The sequence below is a fragment of the Stenella coeruleoalba genome (assembly GCF_951394435.1).
Source record: "Stenella coeruleoalba genome assembly, chromosome: 1".
NCBI lineage: Eukaryota > Metazoa > Chordata > Mammalia > Artiodactyla > Delphinidae > Stenella > Stenella coeruleoalba.
The window spans coordinates 48,059,054-48,083,109 of NC_137169.1; the positions used below are offsets into that span (position 1 = coordinate 48,059,054).

Genomic DNA, 24,056 nt, shown 5'->3' on the forward strand with positions numbered 1-24,056 from the left:
AGAATTTCCTAAGAAACCTCCCCAGAGTTTGCACAGCTACTGAGGCACACAGCCAGGGTTCAGACTCGGTTCAACGTAGCTCCAGAGCTAAGGTGTCTGCCGTGTGACCACCAACTTCTCCCGGATTCCCTCAGGGCCTTGATTCTCGGAGCCCAGGCTTTCTGGGAGGAAAGATTGTTAGTGTCTTGTTGTTTTTGTTCACTGAGTTCTAATATAAGTAAAGGAAGGTGAATACGTTTATTTCCAGGTATTTCTAGAAAATAAGGAGAAAATACTGAACCATGATCTCAGAAGGAAGAGGACAGAAAAGCTAACGTTAACCACATCACTGCCATGCTGCAGATCCCAAGCTGGTCCTTTACCCAAGATAATCTCGCTCGCCTTTCTGATAACAAGCAGAGTAGTAACACACCACACACACACACACACACACACACACACACAATCACACACCCTTAAAAGACAAGGGTCAAAGAGGCTAAATAACCCATCTCTGGTTACACAGCAGATAAGAACAAGAGTTAGAAATTAAAAACCAGGTCTGTCTGACTCCAAAGTTAGTGCTCTTTCCAGGACACCAAGCCAGATGGCACTACCTGAAAAACTCCAGACACTATCCCCAGAAATGTCTGTGTCTGCTCGTCCTGGGACCCGTTCCTCTACCACAGGCTTCTACTGGGTGTCCTAATGCCAGGATTACCACAGATTGTGTCAACTGATCTTCTCCCTTCGATGGCAGGTACCGAACCTGAAAACACACATTCTCTTCCTCCAGTCCGCCATCAACTTCCACTCCTAGAATAGGTACCGTCTGACAAGCTGTATGTGTAGTGAGTGACCCAATCCAATAAAAATGAAATGAAGAAAACAACTTCATTTCTCACCACTTTCATCCCCTCCTTATTTGAATTGTCAATACTCTAGTTACATCTCATACTTGGCCTGTCTAGAAACTCATTTTGTGGTGAAGTATGCTCCTGTGTGACTTGTTTTTGAATCCGTCTGACTTGCTTTCAACAGCCTGGGTTAAAGAACTGGAGTGACAGGTTTGTGAGGAATTATAAAGGGCTTCTTAACTTTCTTTTTGCCACTCTTTTTCATGATAGATGCCTTACGTTGTCAGGTATTTTTTTAAGGAAATAAAATATCTGCCCCAGGAGCCACCTAAATCTTGCCAAGAGAAGAAAAAACTTTACGATACTGTAATATCAGGTAGTAATATGAGAAATGTATTTATGACAGAATGTCAAATGACAAAGCAGGATGCAAAATTGTATGGACAGTATAATCTCATATTATCCTGGAAAGTCAGTCCAGAAGGAAGTAACTTAGAATGTTAGTAAAAGTTTGGGGTTTTTTTTGCGGTACACGGGCCTCTCCCTGCTGTGGCCTCTCCCGTTGCGGAGCACAGGCTCCGGACGTGCAGGCTCAGCGGCCATGGCTCACGGGTCCAGCCGCTCCGCGGCATGTGGGATCTTCCCGGACCGGGGCATGAACCCGTGTCCCCTGCATCGGCAGGCGGACTCTCAACCACTGCGCCACCAGGGAAGCCCAATAAAAGAGTTATTTTTAATTTTTAGGATTATGCATGCTTACTTTGTCTTTTCTAATTTTCAGTAATAAGCATATATAACTTCTTAAAAGTCTAATAAAATTACTAAAAAATTCATATTTTTTCATAAAGAAGTCTAAAATTATTATGTCCTTACCACCAAAATCATTATATGAGGTTATCAACTTTGACCTATATCAGGCACAAAGATTGTTCAAGAAAAGAAAAATATATACCAATCGAGCTGATGAATATAGATAGAAAAATACTAAGTAAAATATCAAATTAAATCCACAGGGTATAGAAAATAAGACATCACAAACAGAAATGAAGATCAGAAAATCTATCAGTGAAATCCATGATTTATTATTGATTTTAAACTAAAAGAGAAAATATATGTATAATCATTGAAATAAATATAGAAAAAGCATATGATAAAATTCAACATGAAAATTCAGGATTTAAAAAAAAATAATTCCTAGAAATGATAAATGAAGGCAAACTAATAAAGAATATTTAGTAAATACTTAAATATCACACTTACAGGTAACTTAAGGCATTTCCATTAATTTAAGTAAAAGTTAAGGATCCTACTCTCTACTAGATATTATAATGACAGACCCAACCAATGGAATAAGATAAAGAAAAAGAACAAGTACTTAAGGATTGAAGAGGAAGCCAGAAACTTACTTATGAGGTTACATATTGCCTCAATAGAAAATCAAAGAGGGGTTAGAGAAAGTATTAGCAAAAGAGTTCAGTAAGACTATTGAATTCAAGATTCAAGATCGATATATAAACTGCTTATTTCCTTTCAAAGTTCTACTTATTTTCACCCAGTTAGCAATATTTGTTTAATGGAATACTTACTATCCCACAGCCAAAACTAAAGGACAGGAAATGAATTAATCCTGTTACCAAGCACATTCTCATTCTCTCTTCTTAATGTACGTGTGTGATTTCCTGCTGCCTTGGTCCAGATAAGGGTATCAAGAAAAAAAACTATCTGTCACTGTTGCATAATTACAAATAATTGTAAAATCTTGCTCTGGGACAAATCAGCTGTATACTTTTTAAGATCCCCTTAGGTAAGAGAAAACAATGTGATGATTCTGATGAAGAAGAGGAAGAGAAGGAGGATAGAGTGAAAAAGGGAGAAGAGAAATAGGACAAAGAAGGGAGAGGTGGGAAAGATGGAGAAAGATGACAGGGAATGAAGGGGATGAGAAGAAGTAAGGAGAAGAGAAGGAGGGGGAAGGGGGAAGAGGAACACATGTAAACTTTGTAGAGTTTTTAACATATGCCAAGTTCTATACTGTTATATTTGCCTTATTTCAATTAATCTTCCTAGTGAGCCTTTGAGCTCTGTAATATTACATCTTCATTTTATGGGCAAGGAAACGAGGCTCAGAGAGGTGAAGTAACATTCTGAGGTCACACAGTTAGGAAGTGATATAGCCAGAATCTGAACCCAGGTCTGCCTGCCCAGACTTTATGGTATTAGCCACTCACTAGAGGACACTCCTTGCATAGGTGCGGTGCTGATTTTAGAGCTACTAAGGACATGAAGGTCACCTTCACAGTCCCATTCCAAGTTCTCAACTAAGCCAATGTTCTGAAAAATCTGAATCCTCTCTTTAGAATGCTTCTGGTTTTGCATGTTAAAATTAAGAATGAAAAGATACGCACTAAGTACAATTTTTAATGCATTAAGCATTCAAGAGCACAAGTTCAGTGGAAAGGTTAAATTTGAAGCAAAAATATAACTTGTCAGTTTCCAGTGAAAAAGCATTTGAATTCTAGTACGTACTGGGCTCTGCAATCTTTTTTTTTTTTTCCCCCATGTAGCAGTTCTCCCAAGACCTGTTCTCTCACACACGTGCCTTCCTTCTATTATTCTTAGTCCATGATGCATAAAAAACAAGGTTTACATTAGGTTTCAGGGGATAAAATAGACTGCTTCCAAAATATTTGTGCTTCAAATCAACAGCTAAAGCAAAATTTCTAGTCCTTTCTGGGGTTCTGGCTGTCCAAGAGCTGCCTATGTATTACATTTATGTCCCTTGCTTCCCATGGAGTATCAGACAAATGCCATCAGAAGACATGACTGGGCAGGCACAGCAACGTCTCAAACAAATCACTGCCTATACAAAGCAACCAATGGCATCCTGTTTGCAGGCCCATACTGACAGATTTCAAGACCTGAAAGAGAGTTGTATTAATCCTCTTCCATGCAGTTTTAAAGACAGGGGAGGGAAAGAACTGAAACCACAGGGAGAAAACACACACCACACATACACACACACACCCCTACACACAGAGCAACAAGTTGCTTACATCTAATTCCAACAAGGAGACGAACTTAATGAAAGACATGGTCATAAAGCCATAGGAACAAATTCTCCAAAAATCGTGAACAGTGACAGAATTATTTTATTATCACACTGTGCATGCCAGTCTTCTCTACCAAATACCTATGTGCCTCCTCTGTGTCAGACACCTTCCAATTGTTGGGAGTTAAAAGGGTGAACAAGGGATCCAGCTCTGAAGGACTGTATAGTATAGCTGACACAGGGGGAAAAAAAAAACAGGGTGTTTCTAAGAAAGTGAGCTACTAACAAAGTGCTAATGAAAGAAAACAAACAAAAGCAAATAACCCAATTTGGGGAGTAAGGGAAGGCCCTCCAGGAGGCCCCACTAAGCTCAAATCTGAAGAATAAGTAGGAGTCAGTGTTAAGAAAAAGCGGAGAGCAACAAAAGTATTTCAGGCTGAAGTGACAGTCCAGGGGTTCTCAACGTCTGGTCTCTGAACCACCAGCATCAGCACCACCTGAGAACCTGTTATAAACGCATCTTGGGCCCCACCCCAGAGCTGGTGAACCAAAAACTCTGGGGACGAGGCTCAGCAATCTGTGTTGCAACAAGCCTTCTAGGTGATTTCGGTGTGGCTGGAGTTTGAGAATCACCGGTATATGCAAAGGTGAACTACAAGACACAGAATGCCTGGAGGGCAAACAGGGTTGGGTGGGGAGGCAGTGCAGACCTGGGCAGAGTTGTTGCTGGAGGGATGGGTAGAAATCAGGTCAGGAAGGGCTTTGTTTGCATATTATGAAAAGAATTTTGGATTTTACCCAGAGAATAAGGACGAGCCATTAAAATACGATACCGTGAATACAAAAAACACCAAATAATCTTGGTGATTATTTAAAAATACATGCAATCACAAAGATAGTACCAAATACCGTTCCAGAGACAAAAAAACTCATTCCTGTACAATAGGTAGCCATTCGGAAAGGAACAGATTGAGCCCTACCTTTCTTTCTGGAATCTTTCTTGGCGCTGGTTTTCACAGCTACTTGAAGTTCTGTCTCAGTTGACATCCTACTAAATCCTTAGTCCACTTCACACAGATCCTGGGCCTCGGCCAGGCTCATTGAGGACTCCTCTCCGAGAAAACGACTCCGCCCTTCAGAAATGACACCCCGAGCTGCACATTCCATTCACTCCTTTCGAGCGCTGCAAATCAAGGGAAGAGAACATTCAGAATCACCACCCTGGTGAAGTTAGAAATTAGGAGGGAAAAAAGGAACCGTCAAACATACAGAAACAGGAAAACCTTGGTCTCCGTGTATAAACTGTTCACGTGGTTTCACTAAGCCATCAACAGGGTTCATACAACCAAGAGAATGAGAGGCCTTATCCGCAGAACTCACAATAGGTAATGCAAAACAGATCTTTAAAACTCTGGATTTTCAAGAGGAGCAAAACCCAATTCTTTATTTTCCATGTTTCTTATTGTCAAGCACTAGATGTCACCCAGAAGATACAGCACAGGCATATTTCCTGAGCAGGCCCATGGAGACATTTCCAACAACGAGGCACCCGTACGTCAGCCAAGCTCGACTAGAGCTTTGGCAGCTAAAGCAGATCACAGGCAAGTGACCTGTGGTCTGTCCCTCACTGGCAGGCATCAGCGGGAACGTGGAGTTGACATAAAACTGGGCTCCAAGGGTAAGGTGACAAACGGGGCTGAGAAACTTTCCAGCAAGCCCATTTTTATGTCAGCTTTTCCCGCAGCTATAAGAGCAGACAAGCATTTAACGTGGGGAGGAAAAGAAAAGGAAAGAGGCGGGCAGACACACATTTCAGCCCTTCTTTCTTTAATAAATATGACTTGCACACTACTAGGTACTATTAAGTTCAGACACTGTGCTGGGAAGAGATAATAATGATAATAATACCACTTCAATTACAGCCAGTATTTACTATACATTTCCTATATCCTATGCCCTCAGCTCCTGCTTCACATACGTTATCTCATTTGATTTCATTTAAATTGAATGAACGTGTTCCCAGTGTCAAGCCAACAGTCTTTCCCAGCGACCGTCTCTCTGATAGTTATATGTGAGAGTTCAGTTGAAAATAAACATTTCAGGAGTTATCCATTTTTAAAGAATATTAAGATAAAGCTACTGGAAATGGATCTTCAAACTGTGCAGCCAATTCTTAGCTCATGCCACAGATCTAGAACCTTTTCATCTGAAAAGGCTGACCTTGAACACCAGTTTCAGCTCAGAAAGAATAAGGACCAAAATCTCTTGATCATGCCAATTAAAGATGGCTTAAGTAGAAAGGCTAATTATAAAAGCCATATAAATTGTAGTAAGGCTTAAATAGGGGGAAACTCACACCTTATCCAAAGATATCTGCTTTCTTTGTTTGCTTTTAACAAACTGTTTTACAAACTATTGTTTAGGAGGACACTGGCCCTGAATGAAGGTACTTAAAGTAGAGGATCTAAGGCTACAACTAAAGAAAATGGAAAATTATCTTCCTAGAATGGGGTCCATGAAACCGTATGTTGAAAATGAGAACTTTTCCGGCCACTTTTGTGCCATCTATCTGCACCATGCCACGAAGCCCTCACCCCCTTCCTAACCTCTTGCCTTCAAAAGACAACATTCCATGAGAGATGGCAGAGTCCCAAAACTTGGTCATATCAAGAGATAATTAATTTTATTAATAATACTAGTCATTTCATTGCAACAAATATCTCCTAAGAACCTACAATAGGCCAGGTGCACGTGCTGGCTCATTCATGTCAATAGACGTGTACGGCACAACCATGCAGGCGGAGAGTACAGTCAAAGCCTGATTCCTGTCCTCAAAGAAATTCAGTCTAGCAGAGGTGTCAGTCATGTAGGGGACTGCAATACACATGACCAGAATGAAAACAGACAAAAAATGGGCCTACTGGGTTACAAAGGAGCAAGCTTTCACCTTTGCTTGAAAGAGTCAGTAAAGCTTCACAGAGAAGCAGCTCTCCACTGTCGGATCTTGAAGAATGATGCCTCTGTCACATGGATGATAAGGGAAAGGACCAATGGGTACTCAATAAATGCATGTGTAATAAATGAATAAATGGTTATCTCAGGCAGAAGGACCAGCATGTCCAAGGAGGCTTGAAATTAACAACCAAAATAAAAAAAGGACGCATTAAGTCCAGTAGGGAGGTGATACACTTTCCCACCTTCCCAATCCTCCCTTGTGCTGTTACCTTTCTATGGAATTTTTCTTTTCAATTCTGCTGACATTCTCAAGGTTCAGTTCAAAAGAGGTATCTTAGGCAGAAAGGTTTTCTGATCCCTCCATTAAATGGAACTGTAATACGGAAGAACAAATCTGACTCCATATTGGATCTGTTTCTCTTGCTTTAACCTTCGGACTCTATTGCTTTTGCTACAAGCTAAGAATGTTGTCTTAGCCTGAAATATACAGGACAGGCCATTCTCAAGGCTCTGACCTTTAAAGGTATAACACTTTTCCATTCATACAGAGATAAAAAGTTGCACAACAGAGATTAACATTTGCCTTGTTGGAGGTTTACAGAAACATGGCGACCTGAGTTACACTGGACAGCTGCAAGAACAAAGGATTAAAACACCCAGAAGTTTGTAACAACCAGCCACAACCCCTCCCCTTTTATTATAAAAGAAGCCTGAATTCTAACTCAGGGAAGATGGTTCTTTGGGACATTAGTCCACCATCTTCTTGCTCTGCTGGCTTTCCAAATAAAGTCACTATCCCTTGCCCCAACACCTCATCTCTCAATTTATTGGCCTGTCGTGCAGCGAGCAGTATGAGCTTGGACTGGGTAACAGAATCTCTCCTTACTTGTGTTATGATCTGATTCTTGGCCAACTTCGTAGTTTGAGCCATTTACAAGCAATGTGATATTGAGGAAGCTACGCAACCCCTCTTTGCCTCAGTTTCTATACCTTTACAATGGGGATAACAGTATCAACTTCATGGAGTGGCTGTGGAAATTGTGATCACACATGTAACATGCTTGGAAGGGTGTCTGGGCACATCTCCTGGCAAACACTTAATAAATATTAGGCCCTAATAGTTTCCTGTGTTACAAACACAGCCTGTGTCACAACACAGCCTCATATTATTATCCTCCTTTCACAGAGAAGGAAACTAAGACAGGTTAAGTCTGCTTTCTAAGGACAAACTGTAGGAAATGGTAGAAGCTAAGATATTTCCATGATGCTGGTCTTGCACACAGTAGGTACCTAATCCATCAACACCGAAGTGAACTGAAATATGGGTTTTACACCATTTCAAGCACTCTTAAAGTCAATGTATAGAACTGGATTGGATTTGGGCCATTTTCTTTCCTTCGACTTTGTAAGCCACAATACAGAACCTCTCCCTATTCTGTGGGCAGCTCCAGTGTCACTTGTTTGACAAAATGTGATTGCGTTCAAGTGTTATAAGCATTACTTGTGAATTCCTGAAGTACATCCTCATATCAGTAAAGAAAGGAAACCAGCATCGTCTCTAATAAAAACCTGCATAAGGAAGCTACAGTATGGAGAGAACATTCCACAGCCAGGACCCTGGCATCCCCTTTAATTTTCCAAAAGCCAGAGGTTGAGCAAATGCTGTGAAGTAGCTCCAAATTATTTAGGAAATTCGTTTCTTTGTAATTAAGGAGATTAAAGTCCTCTAGGGCCAGAAACCATGTGACAACTCAAATCATTTTTCCCCAGTAAAAGCTGTGAAGCCCTATCAGTTAAATTCAGGCTCGCCTAGAATTCTGAAATGCTTCAATAATGTTCCTTTGCTCCACACAATCTGCAGTAATTTAATATTCCTGAAGTGTGTCAGGTTTTTTATAATGAGCTCTTCAAATCTAAAAGTGAATTATGTAACATTCCACTACAGACATTCTGTCTACTGAACTGCTTCTAAATGTAAAATCCCACGTTCAGTGAAGGGGGGGGGGGGGGGGGGTAGGGAGTGGGGGAGGGGCAAAACCACCAAACCACAAAGCAGAGAAAACAGATACGCCTTTTCGTTTTTAAACAAAGCACAAAGGTTTGAGCAGCTACAACAGAACAAATGCACGGTAAAACACCTACTATAACGCACGTTGTGTTCTCTCTCCTCCCCACCCACGCTCAGACCATCCTATGGCAAAACAGCTAATGTTTATGAAGGCCCATTATTTGCCAGGCACCATACTATGAACTTTTCACATATTATCTTAGCCAGTCCTTCAGTCACTTGAAGAGTTAGATATTATCATTAGGTTCATTTGACACACGAGGAAAGGGAGGCACAAGTCAGTTCTGTAGCTCGTTCACGGTCACGTGGCTAGTAGGTAGCACAGCGCACAGGCAGGGTACAAGCCTCTCTTCTCCCCAACTTCACTCACGATCCCCCTGGAGGTCCATCAGCTGGGGAATGGATACACAAAATGTGGTGTAACCATACAATGGAATATTATTCAACCATAAAATGGAATGAAGGATTGATACATGCTACAAGGTGGATGAACCTGGCAAACAACATGCCAAGTGAAAGAAGTTAAACACAAAAGGTCACTTTAGTGTGTGATTCCATTTACCTCCGAACTACCCAAAATAAATAAATCCAGAGAGATAGAGAGCAGATCAGTGGTTGTCAGGTGCTGGGGGAAGCCAGGGAGGGGGAAAGACTCTTCAATGGTTACGGGGTCTCCTCTGGAGGAGATGAAAATGCTTTGGAACTAGATGGTGGTGATGGTTGAACAACATCATGAATATAATAAATGCCACTGAATTCTACATATTAAAATGGTTAATTTTATGTTATGTGAATTTCACCTCAATTTTAAAAAGAAAAAGCAAAAAGTCAGAAACAACTCTCCCAGCCAGGTGCCACACCCTGATTTAAGCCTTGTGTGATATGCTAAGGACACTGAAATTCCAGGCTAAAGAGACAATCCAGCCTTAATGACCAGATGAAGGCGTAGACTTCCCAGAAACAGGACTTTGGGTTTCAGTGGCAGCAATTTTATGGATTAAAAACTGTATGCGCTACTACCTGATGATTCGTAATTTAGGGCATCTTAATCAGCTTCATTCAAACTACAAAGCACTGAAAACAGGCCATTTGTCAACAAGGCAAAAAGGTCTGCAATAGTACAGACCAGGGGTCTTAGTTTCCACATCAGTAAAATAGGAAGACCACCACCAAGTGTGTAAGATTTGGAAGATCAATGAAATTTGGGCACTTAGGAAGCCTAGCTCAATCTACAGCATGCTAGTTTCATGTAAGAAAGGAGGAGACTTAACTGCTGATCTTTACAAAAAGAAACAGGACAAACACAGCAGAAAACAATGAAGCTGTTTTTCTACACGGGGAGATCCTGGGTCGTAGAATGATGGACGGACCAGGTAGAAGGACAAGGCAAAGGGTGATACTTCTCAGAGTACAGCTTTTTGTTTAATTTCCAAATTTGGAAGCCTATTCATGCTCTACATATCTGAAGAAAGTAACATTAAGTTAACAGGGATAGGAAGTGGGGGAAATGCTAAAACTGCAAGTGGATGGAAACAAATGAATCCAATTGTATGTCAGAGACGCATCATAAGCACAAGCACTGAAAGGGTGGGAGAAAAAGAACAAATATGAATAGCTTAGGAACACAGTTTGACTGTTTACACTCGGTCTTGAACAGGATTGGGGCAGGGGGAGCTAAAAACAAACCTCAAACTCTTTTTAGTAGGCTTTTTTGGGTGGTGCTATGGGCAAAGCAATTATAAAACTATTTTAGATGTATTATAAGATTGGACAAGGACGTAAATTCTTTAACGTTCTTGGGAGCCAAGAGTCTCACTATTCAAGAAGAGACATTAAACTATGCAAAGAGGGAGGACAGGAAAGACAACTATGGGACAGACTGGAAATTGGAGATTTCAGGGTAAATTCGTGGTTTATAAAATATACATGTGTCTGTATATGAGTAGGTGTATACATGCGTTTATATGCATATGACTTCCCAGCCCTGTCCACTGAACAGGTCAAGGAGCAAAGATAACCCAATGACAACATGACACCTAAATACCTAGATTTTGGTTTCTACTACCACTCCTCAGTAAAAGGACCCAGGGTTTCCTGGAGAAGTGGGTGATTCCAGAAATGGGGCATGGCAGGTATAAGATGAGTCCAACATATCTTGTTGTTCCAGAAAGTAATGAAGTACTCAAAACCAGCACCAGTGATAGGGGCATGTCACAAGGATACAAATGCCAACTTGGAGGAGCTCTCACTGGCCAATTCCGAAACAGCTTAAACACCAATATAATTTAAGGAAGGTAAATAAATAATAAACCACTGAAAAAATGGGAACCCATACTGAAAACAGACAGATAAACAAGTGGGGGAAGAAGGGAAGGCTGTCTTGTTGACAGTAGAACAGATACTATCTGGTAAATACAGAGGAAGTGGTAGAGTATAAAAACACATTTTGCAGCCATCAGAGTAAACCTTAGCCAGACAAGAATCATCAATAAATGCTAAATCCAGGGAAATTTTTCGATGAGAAGCAAGCCGTTCGTAGGTCTTAAAGTGTCTTCTCACTTGCTGTTTGTAGTTGCAAGAGGAAAATTTGTGATCATACGATGGAGACATTGAACCACACCTCAATGAGGTTATCAAAATTAACATTAGCAAAGACGAGCAAATGGGTATCCGGTGATACCCCAGAGAAGACCACATCATTATCATGCAGCATCCTGGCCAGGAATGTAATCAGAACACGCATATAAAAATGCGGAGAAAGTCTATTCTTCAAAACTGGCATAACCAAAGACAAAGAGGGGCTGTGGAAATACTTTAGATTAAAAGAAACAAAACAGGGCTTCCCTGGTGGCGCAGTGGTTGAGAGTCCGCCTGCCGATGCAGGGGACACGGGTTCGTGCCCCGGTCCGGGAAGATCCCACATGCCGCAGAGCGGCTGGGCCCGTGAGCCATGGCCGCTGAGCCTGTGCGTCCGGAGCCTGTGCTCCACAACGGGAGAGGCCACAACAGTGAGAGGCCCGCGTACCGCAAAAAAAAAAAAAAGAAAAAGAAACAAAGCAGGTACAACTACTACATGCAATGCTTGTACCAGATCCTCCTTTACTAGCGAGAAAAGAAATGCTACAAAAGAAATGAGTGAGCCAACTGACAAATTTGAATACGGATGGCAAATTAGGTAAAAATATTATTTCAAAGTTAAATTTATTTGATAACTTTCCGATGGCTATGTAAGAGAAATTACCTATTCTCAGGGACTACACTCAGGGACTACAAATATTTAGGTATAAAGGGCTAAGCTACATGCACCATTCAAATGATTCAGGAAAAACAAATCATATACATATGTATATGTACCTGCAGAATATGTGTGTGTGTACCCATGCATATACACAGAGAGAGAGAATACACAAATGATAAAGCAAATGTGATAAAATAGTAGCAATAGGTGAATCTAAGTAAAAGGCATAGAGTATTTTTTGTATATTCTCATTCTTTTACATTTTTCTGTAATTGTGAAATTATTTCCAAATTTAACAAAAAAAATTTTTTTTTAAGCCTAGGTCAGACCCGAACACACAGGGATGCAACAAAGCCAATTCTGGTCTCACTCTTCTTTTAAAAAGTTCAGACCCATTGCAGCTCCCTAGATGGCATGCTTTCTAATTCCCAAGGCTACTTGAGTTTAAAATCAGTTTACGGCTGTCAGTTCTTATTATAGATTCCAACTTCACCCTGTATCTCCCCGGAATGTTTGACTTGACACAAGTCTGTGGACCAACGTTGTTTCTTTCGAGCAGGTCTGGTTCTTACTGAACTCTTGACTTCCCCTCCAGACTCTGCCTCCATGCCAGGAATTGCCCCCCAACCCCGTCCCAAGACTTTTCACCTACTGGCCCCATAGATCACTGCAAACTCCTTTAATTACATAGCCAAAGTCGGCCTTTGTTGGACCATCTCCCTCTGCATCCCTGGGACTATGACTTTAACCTGTCAACCCTTTTTCCGGTTTTTTTTTAATATGTCAAGGGCTAACTGATCTGATCTAGCCCATTTGGGAACTGCCTAAAATGTGCTCATTCTGTACATTTGTTCTTTTCAGGAACAAGAAAAAAGGAAAGAGAAAGGTTTCGCTAGAGCCCAATGGCAACACTTACTTAATTCTGCCAAGAGTGTCAGAAGTGCAAGAGCTACAGAAACTTTACCAGAATGATATTTCAAGATACTACATCTCTCCCTCTACTGTTAAAATACCACCATCCTCACAGCAAATGCAAGGCCATCACTTGCTTTGACCAAACCCTTCTAGAATAATACTACATTGATAGAACGTATCCCTGGCTTTAAAACTCTAAAGGCCACAAAGTTCACAGATTAACAACCTCACTACAGACCCAATCAAAACTGTTTTGCCACAACTGTGTGTCTCAAGAAAGGAAAGAAAAATCACAGAAGAAGGAGACGGCTCTTGGCCTGAGAGCTCACATTCATTGTGTTGCTCGTCGGTTATGTCCACCTGACATTATGAAAAAAATAAAAAGAATTCAGGCAGCTTATAGAAAATTTTACAGAAAGTCATTCTGTAGAACAGGATAAAATTAATGAATGAGGAAAACTGAAGTGAATGGGGAACAAAGGATTGGAAATGAAGGTAGAGGCAGAAGCACCAAGTTAAATCTGTACGGTTACAGAAGATAGGATGTAAATATATGAGATTGCTAGAGGCCAAAGCATAGAAGGAAATATGATCAGTTACAGGTTCCACAAAGTCCATGCTCAAATAACCTTAAACCAGGAACAGAATGCAAAGGGCCTACAGGCTTTCATAAAACCAACGCTGTGTGGTCCCATGGACATTAACATCAGCACTGTCTCTATAGAAAATCCAACAGAGAATTTTCAATGTCCCTTAACTTATGCTGAGAATACAATACTAAAGTATAACAGCAGTAATACTTTTGAATAGGGTCAAAACAAAGAGACTCAAGTCATTTTAAATGCTCTTTGAAGAAAGCATGCTTTCTTTTCTTTTAACTAAATTCAAAAATAAATAATTGGAATCTTATTATACAGCTATCTGGTGGTCTGGCATCTCTAGGGCAAATCTAGAATTAAAAAACCTACATGGGACTTCAGACTATACTACAAAGCTACAGTAATCAAGACAGTATGGTACTGGAACAAAAACAGAAATAGAGATCAATGGAACAGGATAGAAAGCCCAGAGATAAACCCACGCACATATGGTCACCTTATCTTTGATAAACGAGGCAAGAATATACAGTGGAGAAAAGACAGCCTCTTCAATAAGTCGTGCTGGGAAAACTGGACAGGTACATGTAAAAGTATGAAATTAGAACACTCCCTAACACCATACACAAAAATAAACTCAAAATGGATTAAAAACCTAAATGTAAGGCGAGACACTGTCAAACTCTTAGAGGAAAACATAGGCAGAACAGTCTATGACATAAATCACAGCAAGATCCTTTTTGACCCACCTCCTAGAGAAATGGAAACAAAAATAAACAAATGGGACCTAATGAAACTTCAAAGCTTTTGCACAGCAAAGGAAACCATAAACAAGACCAAAAGACAACCCTCAGAATGGGAGAAAAGATTTGCAAATGAAGCAACTGACAAAGGATTAATCTCCAAGATTTACAAGCAGCTCATGCAGCTCAGTAACAAAAACACCAACAACCCAATCCAAAAATGGGCAGAAGACTTAAATAGACATTTCTCCAAAGAAGATATACAGATTGCCAAAAAACACATGAAAGAATGCTCAACATCATTAATCATTAGAGAAATGCAAATCAAAACTACAATGAGATATCATCTCACACCGGTCAGAATGGCCATCATCAAAAAATCTACAAACAATAAATGCAGGGGAGGGTGCGGAGAAAAGGCAACCCTCTTGCACTGTTGGTGGGAATATAAATTGATACAGCCACTATGGAGAACAGTATGGAGGTTCCTTAAAAAACTACAAATAGAACTACCATACGAACCAGCAATCCCACTACTGGGCATATACCCTAAGAAAACCATAATTCAAAACAAGTCATGTGCCAAAATGTTCATTGCAGCTCTATTTACAATAGCCAGGCCATGGAAGCAACCTAAGTGCCCATCAACAGATGAACGGATAAAGAAGATGTGGCACATATATACAATGGAACACTACTCAGCCATAAAAAGAAACGAAATTGAGTTATTTATAGTGAGATGGATGGACCTAGAGTCTGTCATACAGAGTGAAGTAAGTCTGAAAGAGAAAGACAAATACCATATGCTAACACATATATATGGAATCTAAGAAAGAAAAAAAAAGGTCATGAAGAACCTAGGGGTAAGACGGGGACCAACTAGAGCATTGACCTGAGGACATTGGGAGGGGGAAGGATAAGCTGTGACAAAGTGAGAGAGTGGCATGGACATGTATACACTACCAAACATAAAATAGATAGCTAGTGGGAAGCAGCCGCATAACACAGGGAGATCAGCTAGGTGGTTTGTGACCACCTGGAGGGGTGGGATAGGGAGGGTGAGAGGGAGGGAGATGCAAGAGGGAAGAGATATGGGAACATATGTATATGTATAACTGATTCACTTTGTTATAAAGCAGAAACTAACACACCGTTGTAAAGCAATTATACTCCAATAAAGATGTTAAAAAAAAAACCTACATGGTCCATCAGTTTACTCATCTGTAAAATGGGATAATGCTGGCTATAATTCATGGGATTAAGTGAACAGGAATAAATGAAAGCTATGTAAAAGTACTCTGGGGAAAATAAAATGCTACGCTCCAGAAGGCAGGCACTGTTATTACTCAGGTATCTGTCAGCCTTCAGCAAGGTGATAATAGGAGGAACAGAATGTGTTTCTTTAATCAAACTCAAAGCTCACAAAAGTCAGAACCAGATTTCAGCAATATTAAAGGAATTTATGTGACAGCAGTACGGCATACTTAGGAACATTTCATTTAACTAATGGATCACACAGTTTCACTGAGTATTTATTGCACCATGAAACTTCATTACATAAACTAATAGAGTATCAGAAAAAAATGTGTATAAGCTTAAAATAATTCCATTAGCATTTTCAGTACTTGGAGCCCCACTTCTACCCAACGTTCTAAAATCTTCACCTCTGATTTTACAAAAATGCGTCAGTAAATGGCAGAACCTAAAGCAATAAGCTGAGGGGCTGGGTTGGAATCATGCCTGACTCTCCCACTCACTGCTTACATAAATTTAGGCACTCGAGCTACTAAACCAGTCCGAGCCTCAACTTCAACTATAAAATGGGCATCCTGTGGTTCCTACTGAAGAAAATCCACTGGAGTGAAGACATCAACCTATGTAATATCTACTTACAAACTAAAAAAATAGGAGATAGTTTACTACTTTAACATGCAGATTCACAGTAGCACATGTATATAAATTTTTTTAACATCTTTATTGGAGTATAATTGCTTTACAACGGTGTGTTAGTTTCTGCTTTATAACAAAGTGAATCAGTTATACATATACATATGTTCCCATATCTCTTCCCTCTTGCGACTGCCTCCCTCCCACCCTCCCTATCCCACCCCTCTAGGTGGTCACAAACCACCGAGCTGATCTCCTTGTGCTATGCGGCTGCTTCCCACTAGCTATCTATTTTACGTTTGGTAGTGTATATATGTCCATGCCACTCTCGCACTTTGTCACAGCTTACCCTTCCCCCTCCCAATGTCCTCAAGTCCATTCTCTAGTAGGTCTGTGTCTTTATTCCCGTCTTACCCCTAGGTTCTTCATGACCTTTATTTTTTTTTTTCTTAGATTCCATATATATATATGTGTTAGCATACGGTATTTGTTTTTCTCTTTCAGATTTACTTCACTCCATATGACAGACTCCAGGTCCATCCACCTCACTACAAATATCTCAGTTTCGTTTCCTTTTATGGCTAAGTAATATTCCATTGTATATACGTGCCACATCTTCTTTAACCATTCATCCGATGATGGACACTTAGGTTACTTCCATGTCCTGGCTATTGTAAATAGAGCTGCAATGAACATTTTGGTACATGACTCTTTTTGAATTATGGTTTTCTCAGGGTATGCCCAGTAGTGGGATTGCTGGGTCGTATGGTAGTTCTATTTGCAGTTTTTTAAGGAACTTCCATACTGTTCTCCATAGTGGCTGTATCAATTTACATTCCCACCAACAGTGCAAGAGGGTTGCCTTTTCTCCACACCCTCTCCAGCATTTATTGTTTGTAGATTTTTTGATGATGGCCATTCTGACCGGTGTGAGATGATATCTCATTGTAGTTTTGATTTGCATTTCTCTAATGATTAATGATGTTGAACATTCTTTCATGTGTTTGTTGGCAGTCTGTATATCTTCTTTGGAGAAATGTCTATTTAAGTCTTCTGCCCATTTTTGGATTGGGTTGTTGGTTTTTTTGTTATTGAGCTGCATGAGCTGCTTGTAAATCTTGGAGATTAATCCTTTGTCAGTTGCTTCATTTGCAAATCTTTTCTCCCATTCTGAGGGTTGTCTTTTGTTCTTGTTTATGGTTTCCTTTGCTGTGCAAAAGCTTTTAAGCTTCATTAGGTCCCATTTGTTTATTTTTGTTTTTATTTTCGTTTCTCTAGGAGGTGGGTCAAAAAGGTTCTTGCTTTGACTTATGTCATAGAGTGTTCTGCCTGTCTTCCTCTAAGAGTTTGATAGTGTCTGGCCTTACATTTAGGTCTTTAATCCATTTTGAGTTTATTTTTGTGTATGGTGTTAGGGAGTGTTCTAATTTCATACTTTTACATGTACCTGTCCAGTTTTCCCAGCACGACTTATTGAAGAGGCTGTCTTTTCTCCACTGTATATTCTTGCCTCGTTTATCAAAGATAAGGTGACCATATGTGCATGGGTTTATCTCTGGGCTTTCTATCCTGTTCCACTGATCTCTATTTCTGTTTTTGTTCCAGTACCATACTGTCTTGATTACTGTAGCTTTGTAGTATAGTCTGAAGTCAGGGAGCCTGATTCCTCCAGCTCCATTTTTCGTTCTCAAGATTGCTTTGGCTATTCGGGGTCTTTTGTGTTTCCATAGAAATATGTATATAAATTTATATCTAAAACTTCATACGCTGCTGCTAGGTGCAAACTTCAAATATGATTCGCCAGTGGGTGGTGACTATTAGCAGGTGACAGGCGACCACCGCAGTGATTGAACAGGGCAGCGGATGACATATTTCAGGTTCTTTAAAAATGATGGTAACCCAGCAATCACCCCAGGGCTGGAAGCCAGTGATATTGGCGGTCCAACTGGGAGACTGCTTGCAACAGCAGAGCTACTGAGTTTAAAAGCTTATGCTCTTCAAGTTTTCTTTCCAAAGATGTCCTAGATAAATGAATTTGCATGAAGAAATAGTAAAAAAGCAAATATCCCCAACTCCTTCAGCACACAGCTGTTAAATTACAGATTCTGTAAACCAAATCAATTCTACATACATTTCTAAGCACCTCCTCTGTACACAGCAGACACTGGGCTACATGGGGGAGGTACAGAGAGAGACGAATCAAGGCCTGGTGGCTGCTACACTTTCCCAAGCATGGGGGCTGGCCTCAGGTGGCCTTCTTACCTGTTCCCCAGCACTAATCCTAAAATGGCACCTCCCTCATCACCTGGCTTTTTAGCCGATGCCTGTCCTCATTTCAACCCCACTAGCCACGCGACAAGGCAGGGCACGCTGTCTGTTTGCTCTTGGAGACTGAACGCCCTCTGCTATCATCCCAGTTCCCTCCACGATGTGTCTGAGTAACCTGGAGCTGTTGCTGTTCCCTGGGGTCTCGCAGGAAGGAAAGACAAGTATTTAATGAGGCCCTCCCAGTGAAGGGGATTTTAACTAAATAAACATCACATTCGGCAGCTTCACCTGCTGATTTACCTAAAATATATACCGCCGTTATTGACTCTCCTTTCCACAAGCTGCATTTCATTATCTTCAAAGGTGACAGTGGGAAAGAGAACCACACGGGCCAACATCTGTCAGTGGCAAGCTGGGCGAGTAAGCAAGAGATGTCCCCATGCTGCCTGGTTCCCAGGGTGGCCCTGGGTAGCGGCTCATCCCAAGGAGGTCCACATCCCAGTACCTGTCCTGATCACAGGGGGCACCTGCAACAGCCCTTCCTGTTGGTCCCACTCAAGGGAGGTCTTGGCCCAGATGTCACCCTCTCCCTGCCCAGAGAGCCAGGAGACAGGCATTGCTCTCTTCCATCACTGACATCCCATTTTAATTCTTCTCTCTCTTCTCAAACATCAAATTTTTTTCCACCTTCCTTTGGAAAAAAAAATAAAAAGCCCATCAACTTCCTTTGCTTCGCTAATGATTTGCTAGTCCAATCTCAATTACTGTAAAATGGGATACACAGATAGCTCAAATTTCCTCCACAAAAGGATCTGCACTTGACAGGAAGCGACCCAATTTCCACAATTATCTCCCTCACAAAATCCATCCATAACAGTGATAACCACAGGGCTGTGTTTTGCTCAAGCTGTAAATGGGGATAGATGCCTGGACAAAGGAGCTCTTCTTTCCCCGTTGTTTCCTGATTTGTGAATGTATTTATTTGAACCTTCTCACGGAAACCTAAAAATTCCATCACACTCAGCAAATACTGAGCAAATCGCCAACATGGAAAGCTGTCGCCTCTCCGTGAAATGCCCTCCTCACTGTTACACCCTGCAAATATCTTCGACTCTAAGTTCAAGCTCCCCTTCATGGGGAAGGCTTCCCTGACCATGTGCACCCTTCGCCTGGAGCACCATCCTTTAGTGATGAGTAATGCAGGGCAGAGGCTCCCACGCTCTTCTGCACATTGGAATCACCTGAGGATCTGGAACGACTACTGACTCTTGGCTTTCACACTGGGATTCTCATTTAACTGATCTGAGCTGCCACCTGGGCACTGGGATGCTTAAAATCTCCCCAGGTGATCCGAATATGCAGTAACATATACAAGAAACAAGCATCAAGGTAAAGGGAATTCACATGTGATTTCAGGGCTGGCATGACCCACTCCCTCGTCCCCCACGACTGGGCCCGTTATTGAATTCCCCTGAGCCTGAACACGTCCACCGCAAAATACGATGGCTCTGAGAATAGGCACCAGATGTGGTGAGTTTATTAAATGACATAATCTATTTAAGATACTTATCACATAGTGTTAAGTGCTGGGGACAGTCAGGAAAATGCCCCCCCCAACCAAGATGCCTATGCCCTAATCACTGGAATATGATTTAGATAATTTAGATCATGAGAATCTGGACTTTTGAACTGATGACATCACAGAGAGACCTTGCCTGTCTTCTGCATTTGGGCTGGACGTGAATCTTTGGGGTCCAGAGATGGACTGGAATAGACAGAATAATGCCCCGCCCCCAAAATGTCCACTCCTTAATCTGTCCCAGCTGACTGCACCAGAAGTCCATTCCTCACCCAAGGACAATTCACTGGCTGACCAGAGCCACAACTTGGCCTGGTAGGAAGGGTTAGATCCAGACTGGATATATGAGAAGACAGGCATATTCTCTCTCTCAAGAATCTGAACTCATTAATACAGATTCTGTCCAGGAGTAACGGGGCCAGAAGTGAAAAGATGCACAAGCTCTGAGGCAGCAAGGGGTCGCCTGAGCAGAAGTTATGACTCAGTGAAGTGAAGGCTGGCGGAAGCCACCAGGCAGAGAAATACATATACAATTAGGGAGTGAACAATGTCCTGCGCAACGGGAACAATAAGATGCCCTGGTCCCTGAGAGACATCCAGGATCCTTCCTGTTATGAAATCATATCCCCGTCTCTGGGATGCCAGGCTGTACGGCTATTCGGAGATTCTAGAGACACTCTTCCTCCTGCAGAAATTCCTGCTGTGCATGGCCTTACAATGCCACACCCCTTCTTGCTGGGCTGGGGTTTGGAAGGGGGGGGCTGTAAAAACTAGCCTGAGGCTCACTCTGGTGCACTTATATGTACCTCGCATCTGAACCCTTAACTACATCACTCTTCACATCTCGCACCTGGCAAAGTCACAAGATCATGAATGTCACCGTCTCCCAGACTGGCCTTGGGTTTTCAAATCATGGCTCCACTAAGTACCAGTTATGTGAGCTTTGGCAAGTCCCTTGAAGCCTTTGGGTCTCTGTGAAGCTGGGAAGTTGGTACCTTGCCCCTAATGGTTGCTGAGTAGCATAAATACGATGATATATGCAAACTGCCTGGTGCTACAGGAGAGATTCATTCCATACTGTTTGCCCTCCCTTCCCTCTATTTCATCTGCATATCATTCTTAGGAAGGAAAAGGGAGAAATTTCCGATATTTATTTCCTATACCACATACATACTAGTTTTTCGATACATATGCGTCAAAATGAAGCAGGAAACAATTACCAAGAACCATTTCTGCTGTGATATGAAATCTGATATGTTAACCTGACTCTCAGGCTCTAGTCCAGCACATCTCCCCAGACTCACAGCTCAGTCCACCCTCCTCACAGGAAATACACACTATGGCCACACTAGGTTGGTCACAGACCCTAGAGCACACCTTGGTGACCCAATGCCACACCTCCTCACCTAATCAAACTCAGCCCACTCTTTGAGGTCCCATCTGGAAACAGATGACAAACTCTAAACAGTATTATTGCCAAGAATTAATACACAGATTATGTACCCAAGGGTGGGCTGTGTTGAAGGGAAACACTGAAGGACAGGCCAGGGTCCCAGGGCTAGAACAGCAGAACTGTTACCTCTCCTAGGCTTGAAGGGGTGAGAGAAGGGATGGGCGACTGGAACTGAGAGGGGACCCAGTAGAAAAAGTTGCCTTAAAAGGAGCGGTGACCTTCAGTCTAGGATACAGCAAGCCCAGGGCAACCCAGCCAAGAGAAAGTCTAAAAGCCGATCAAAACACACAGACTTGGGCTTCCCTGGTGGCGCAGTGGTTGGGGGTCTGCCTGCCGATGCAGGGGATGCGGGTTCGTGCCCCGGTCCAGGAGGATCCCACGTGCCGCGGAGCGGCTGGACCCGTGAGCCATGGTCGCTGAGCCTGCGCGGCCGGAGCCTGTGCTCTGCAAAGGGAGAGGCCACAGCAGTGAGAGGCCCGCGTACCGCAAAAAAACAAACAAAAAAAACAACAAAAAAACCCCACAGACTTCACTCTGCTTCCCGCCCACCCTTTAGCCTCCTGCTAGAACTCAGCAATGGCTAATTCCAAGAAGAGGCCAAGAGGCCAGGAAGCCCATGGATGCAGTCCACCCAGGTTAGCCTTCCTCCCGGAGGGAGGAAAGGAGGATGGAGGGGAGCAGAGTGCTCTCAGGAAGGGCAGGCCGAAGACAGCCAGCTCAAGGTCCAAGGGCAGCCCCTCCTCCATGAAAAATATTCTGTCACAGACCATACTCTTCAACATTCCTAAGGAACTTCAAAGACCACATGTCGCCTTGTGACAGAGCATGAAACAGAAGGGAGAAACAAAGAAAGGAAAATATAATTGCATTTGTGATTATACTGCTATGTGCCACATTCTGTGATAAGCGTTCGACATGCCTCGTCTCATTCATCTTTACAACCTGGGGAGGTATTATTATCTCTATTTGTAGTAGTGGAAACTGAGGCACCGAACTGATGAAACATCAAGCCCCAGGTAGATCCAGATCTAGAACCCAAGTGCATCTGTCTCCCAGTATCACAAAGTTTCCATAAATCCAGCCTGCTGTGCATACATTGTCATTTTCTGATCTACCTACATCTTGTCCCTTGATGAGTATGAAGGCCACCTGAAGGCACAGACCATCTTCTATTCCTCTTGCATCTCCGTTTGCCCCTGTGCTAATGAGATGCAAGCAAGTCCCACAAAGAGCTGAATAAATAAAATCACAAAAATCTTTGAAATCCCCACAATCCTATTTTTCTTCAGTTTAAAAATAACCTGTTTTGCCAAACAGTCAGAAACTTCTTTTCCCTCTTTAAACAGATTCTTTTTTTTTTTTTTTTTTTACACACATCTCATATTGGGATTCACAACTCATCACTCCTGCAAGAAATACCCCCAGGCTCCTTGTCTATTCAGGCAAGCACTTGGTAAATTTGGAAAGCAGTTTAGATGAATTTCTGCCTGCCAAGTACAAGGATTCTGGGTAGACTTCTCTTATACAAAGTTTGAAAAGAAATATTATGCTCGTTTCCTCAAGTACATCCAACAATAGCTTTTTAAATGGACTCTGGTTAAAGTCTTTATTACTAACAAAAAAAACCCCACAAAATGATTAATAATACAGCAGTGCAGTTCTGTGTAGCTGACGTTATGTGTGTGTAATGCTACCTGGGTGAGTGTTTCTAAAATCTCCAAGTGCCTTTCTGACACTTCATCATTAACTCCTTTTGCCTTCTCTGCGGCGTAGCAAAGGTGAGCTGGCCTGAGCTCCACGTGGAGGTTGAGGCCTGAGGCCCAAACAGCTCGCTTCCTCTGTTCCGCACTTGGCTCCCATTTTAATTTGATGGGAAGACAACAAGCCTTGTCAGAACACGGCAACAGGGAGAGGAAAAGATCTCCAGCTTCTCTTAGGAGGGTGCCCTCAGGTCTCCCCTTTTTCTCTGAGCGCATTTGACACTTCCTTTCTAACGACTGTCACCGGTTGCCAAGCACTTTCCTGTCCGCACACTCATTTCATCTTCATGACAACTCAGTAAGGTGAGTTTTGCTGTCCCTATTCTGCTATGTTTGGATAAGAGATGGGCCAGCAGTTTCTCAGCCGGGAAGTGTTGACAATAGGACCGGAATCCATGTCTTCTGGATTCCAAGATCTTCTTTTCATACCCTGACTCCTAGATCTACACTATGCTTTCCTGCAGATTATCTAGAGTTAAAATTAATACTGTGGGGGTGGGGATGAGGGTGGGATGAGAGTAACAGGGCAGGACCCTTTTGCTAGTATGGCTAGTAGGTTAGCTGGTCCCATCCCTCCTCTCTCAGCCCCAGCTGGTAAGACACACCTTTGTTTGCTGACTCTAGGCCACACCACTTCCCCTATCTGATGAATCTGTACCTTTGCACAGCCATCTGGGCCAAAGCCGGTGGGGTCACTGACCCCAATAAA

General features: G+C 42.1%; 1 protein-coding gene across 8 annotated transcripts in view; it reads right to left on the reverse strand.

Annotated features, from left to right (window-relative positions):
* The window catches only part of DAB1 (DAB adaptor protein 1), a 432,111-nt gene that overhangs the window by 290,000 nt on the left and 118,055 nt on the right, over positions 1 to 24,056 (reverse strand). For all 8 annotated transcript variants that reach the window (XM_079904017.1, XM_079904022.1, XM_079904021.1 and 5 more), the window contains exon 2: positions 4,866 to 5,068. In XM_079904017.1, the coding sequence (XP_079760143.1) occupies positions 4,866 to 4,932 (67 nt within the window). In that variant the 5' untranslated portion in view covers positions 4,933 to 5,068. The remainder of the gene's footprint in view (positions 1 to 4,865; positions 5,069 to 24,056) is intronic.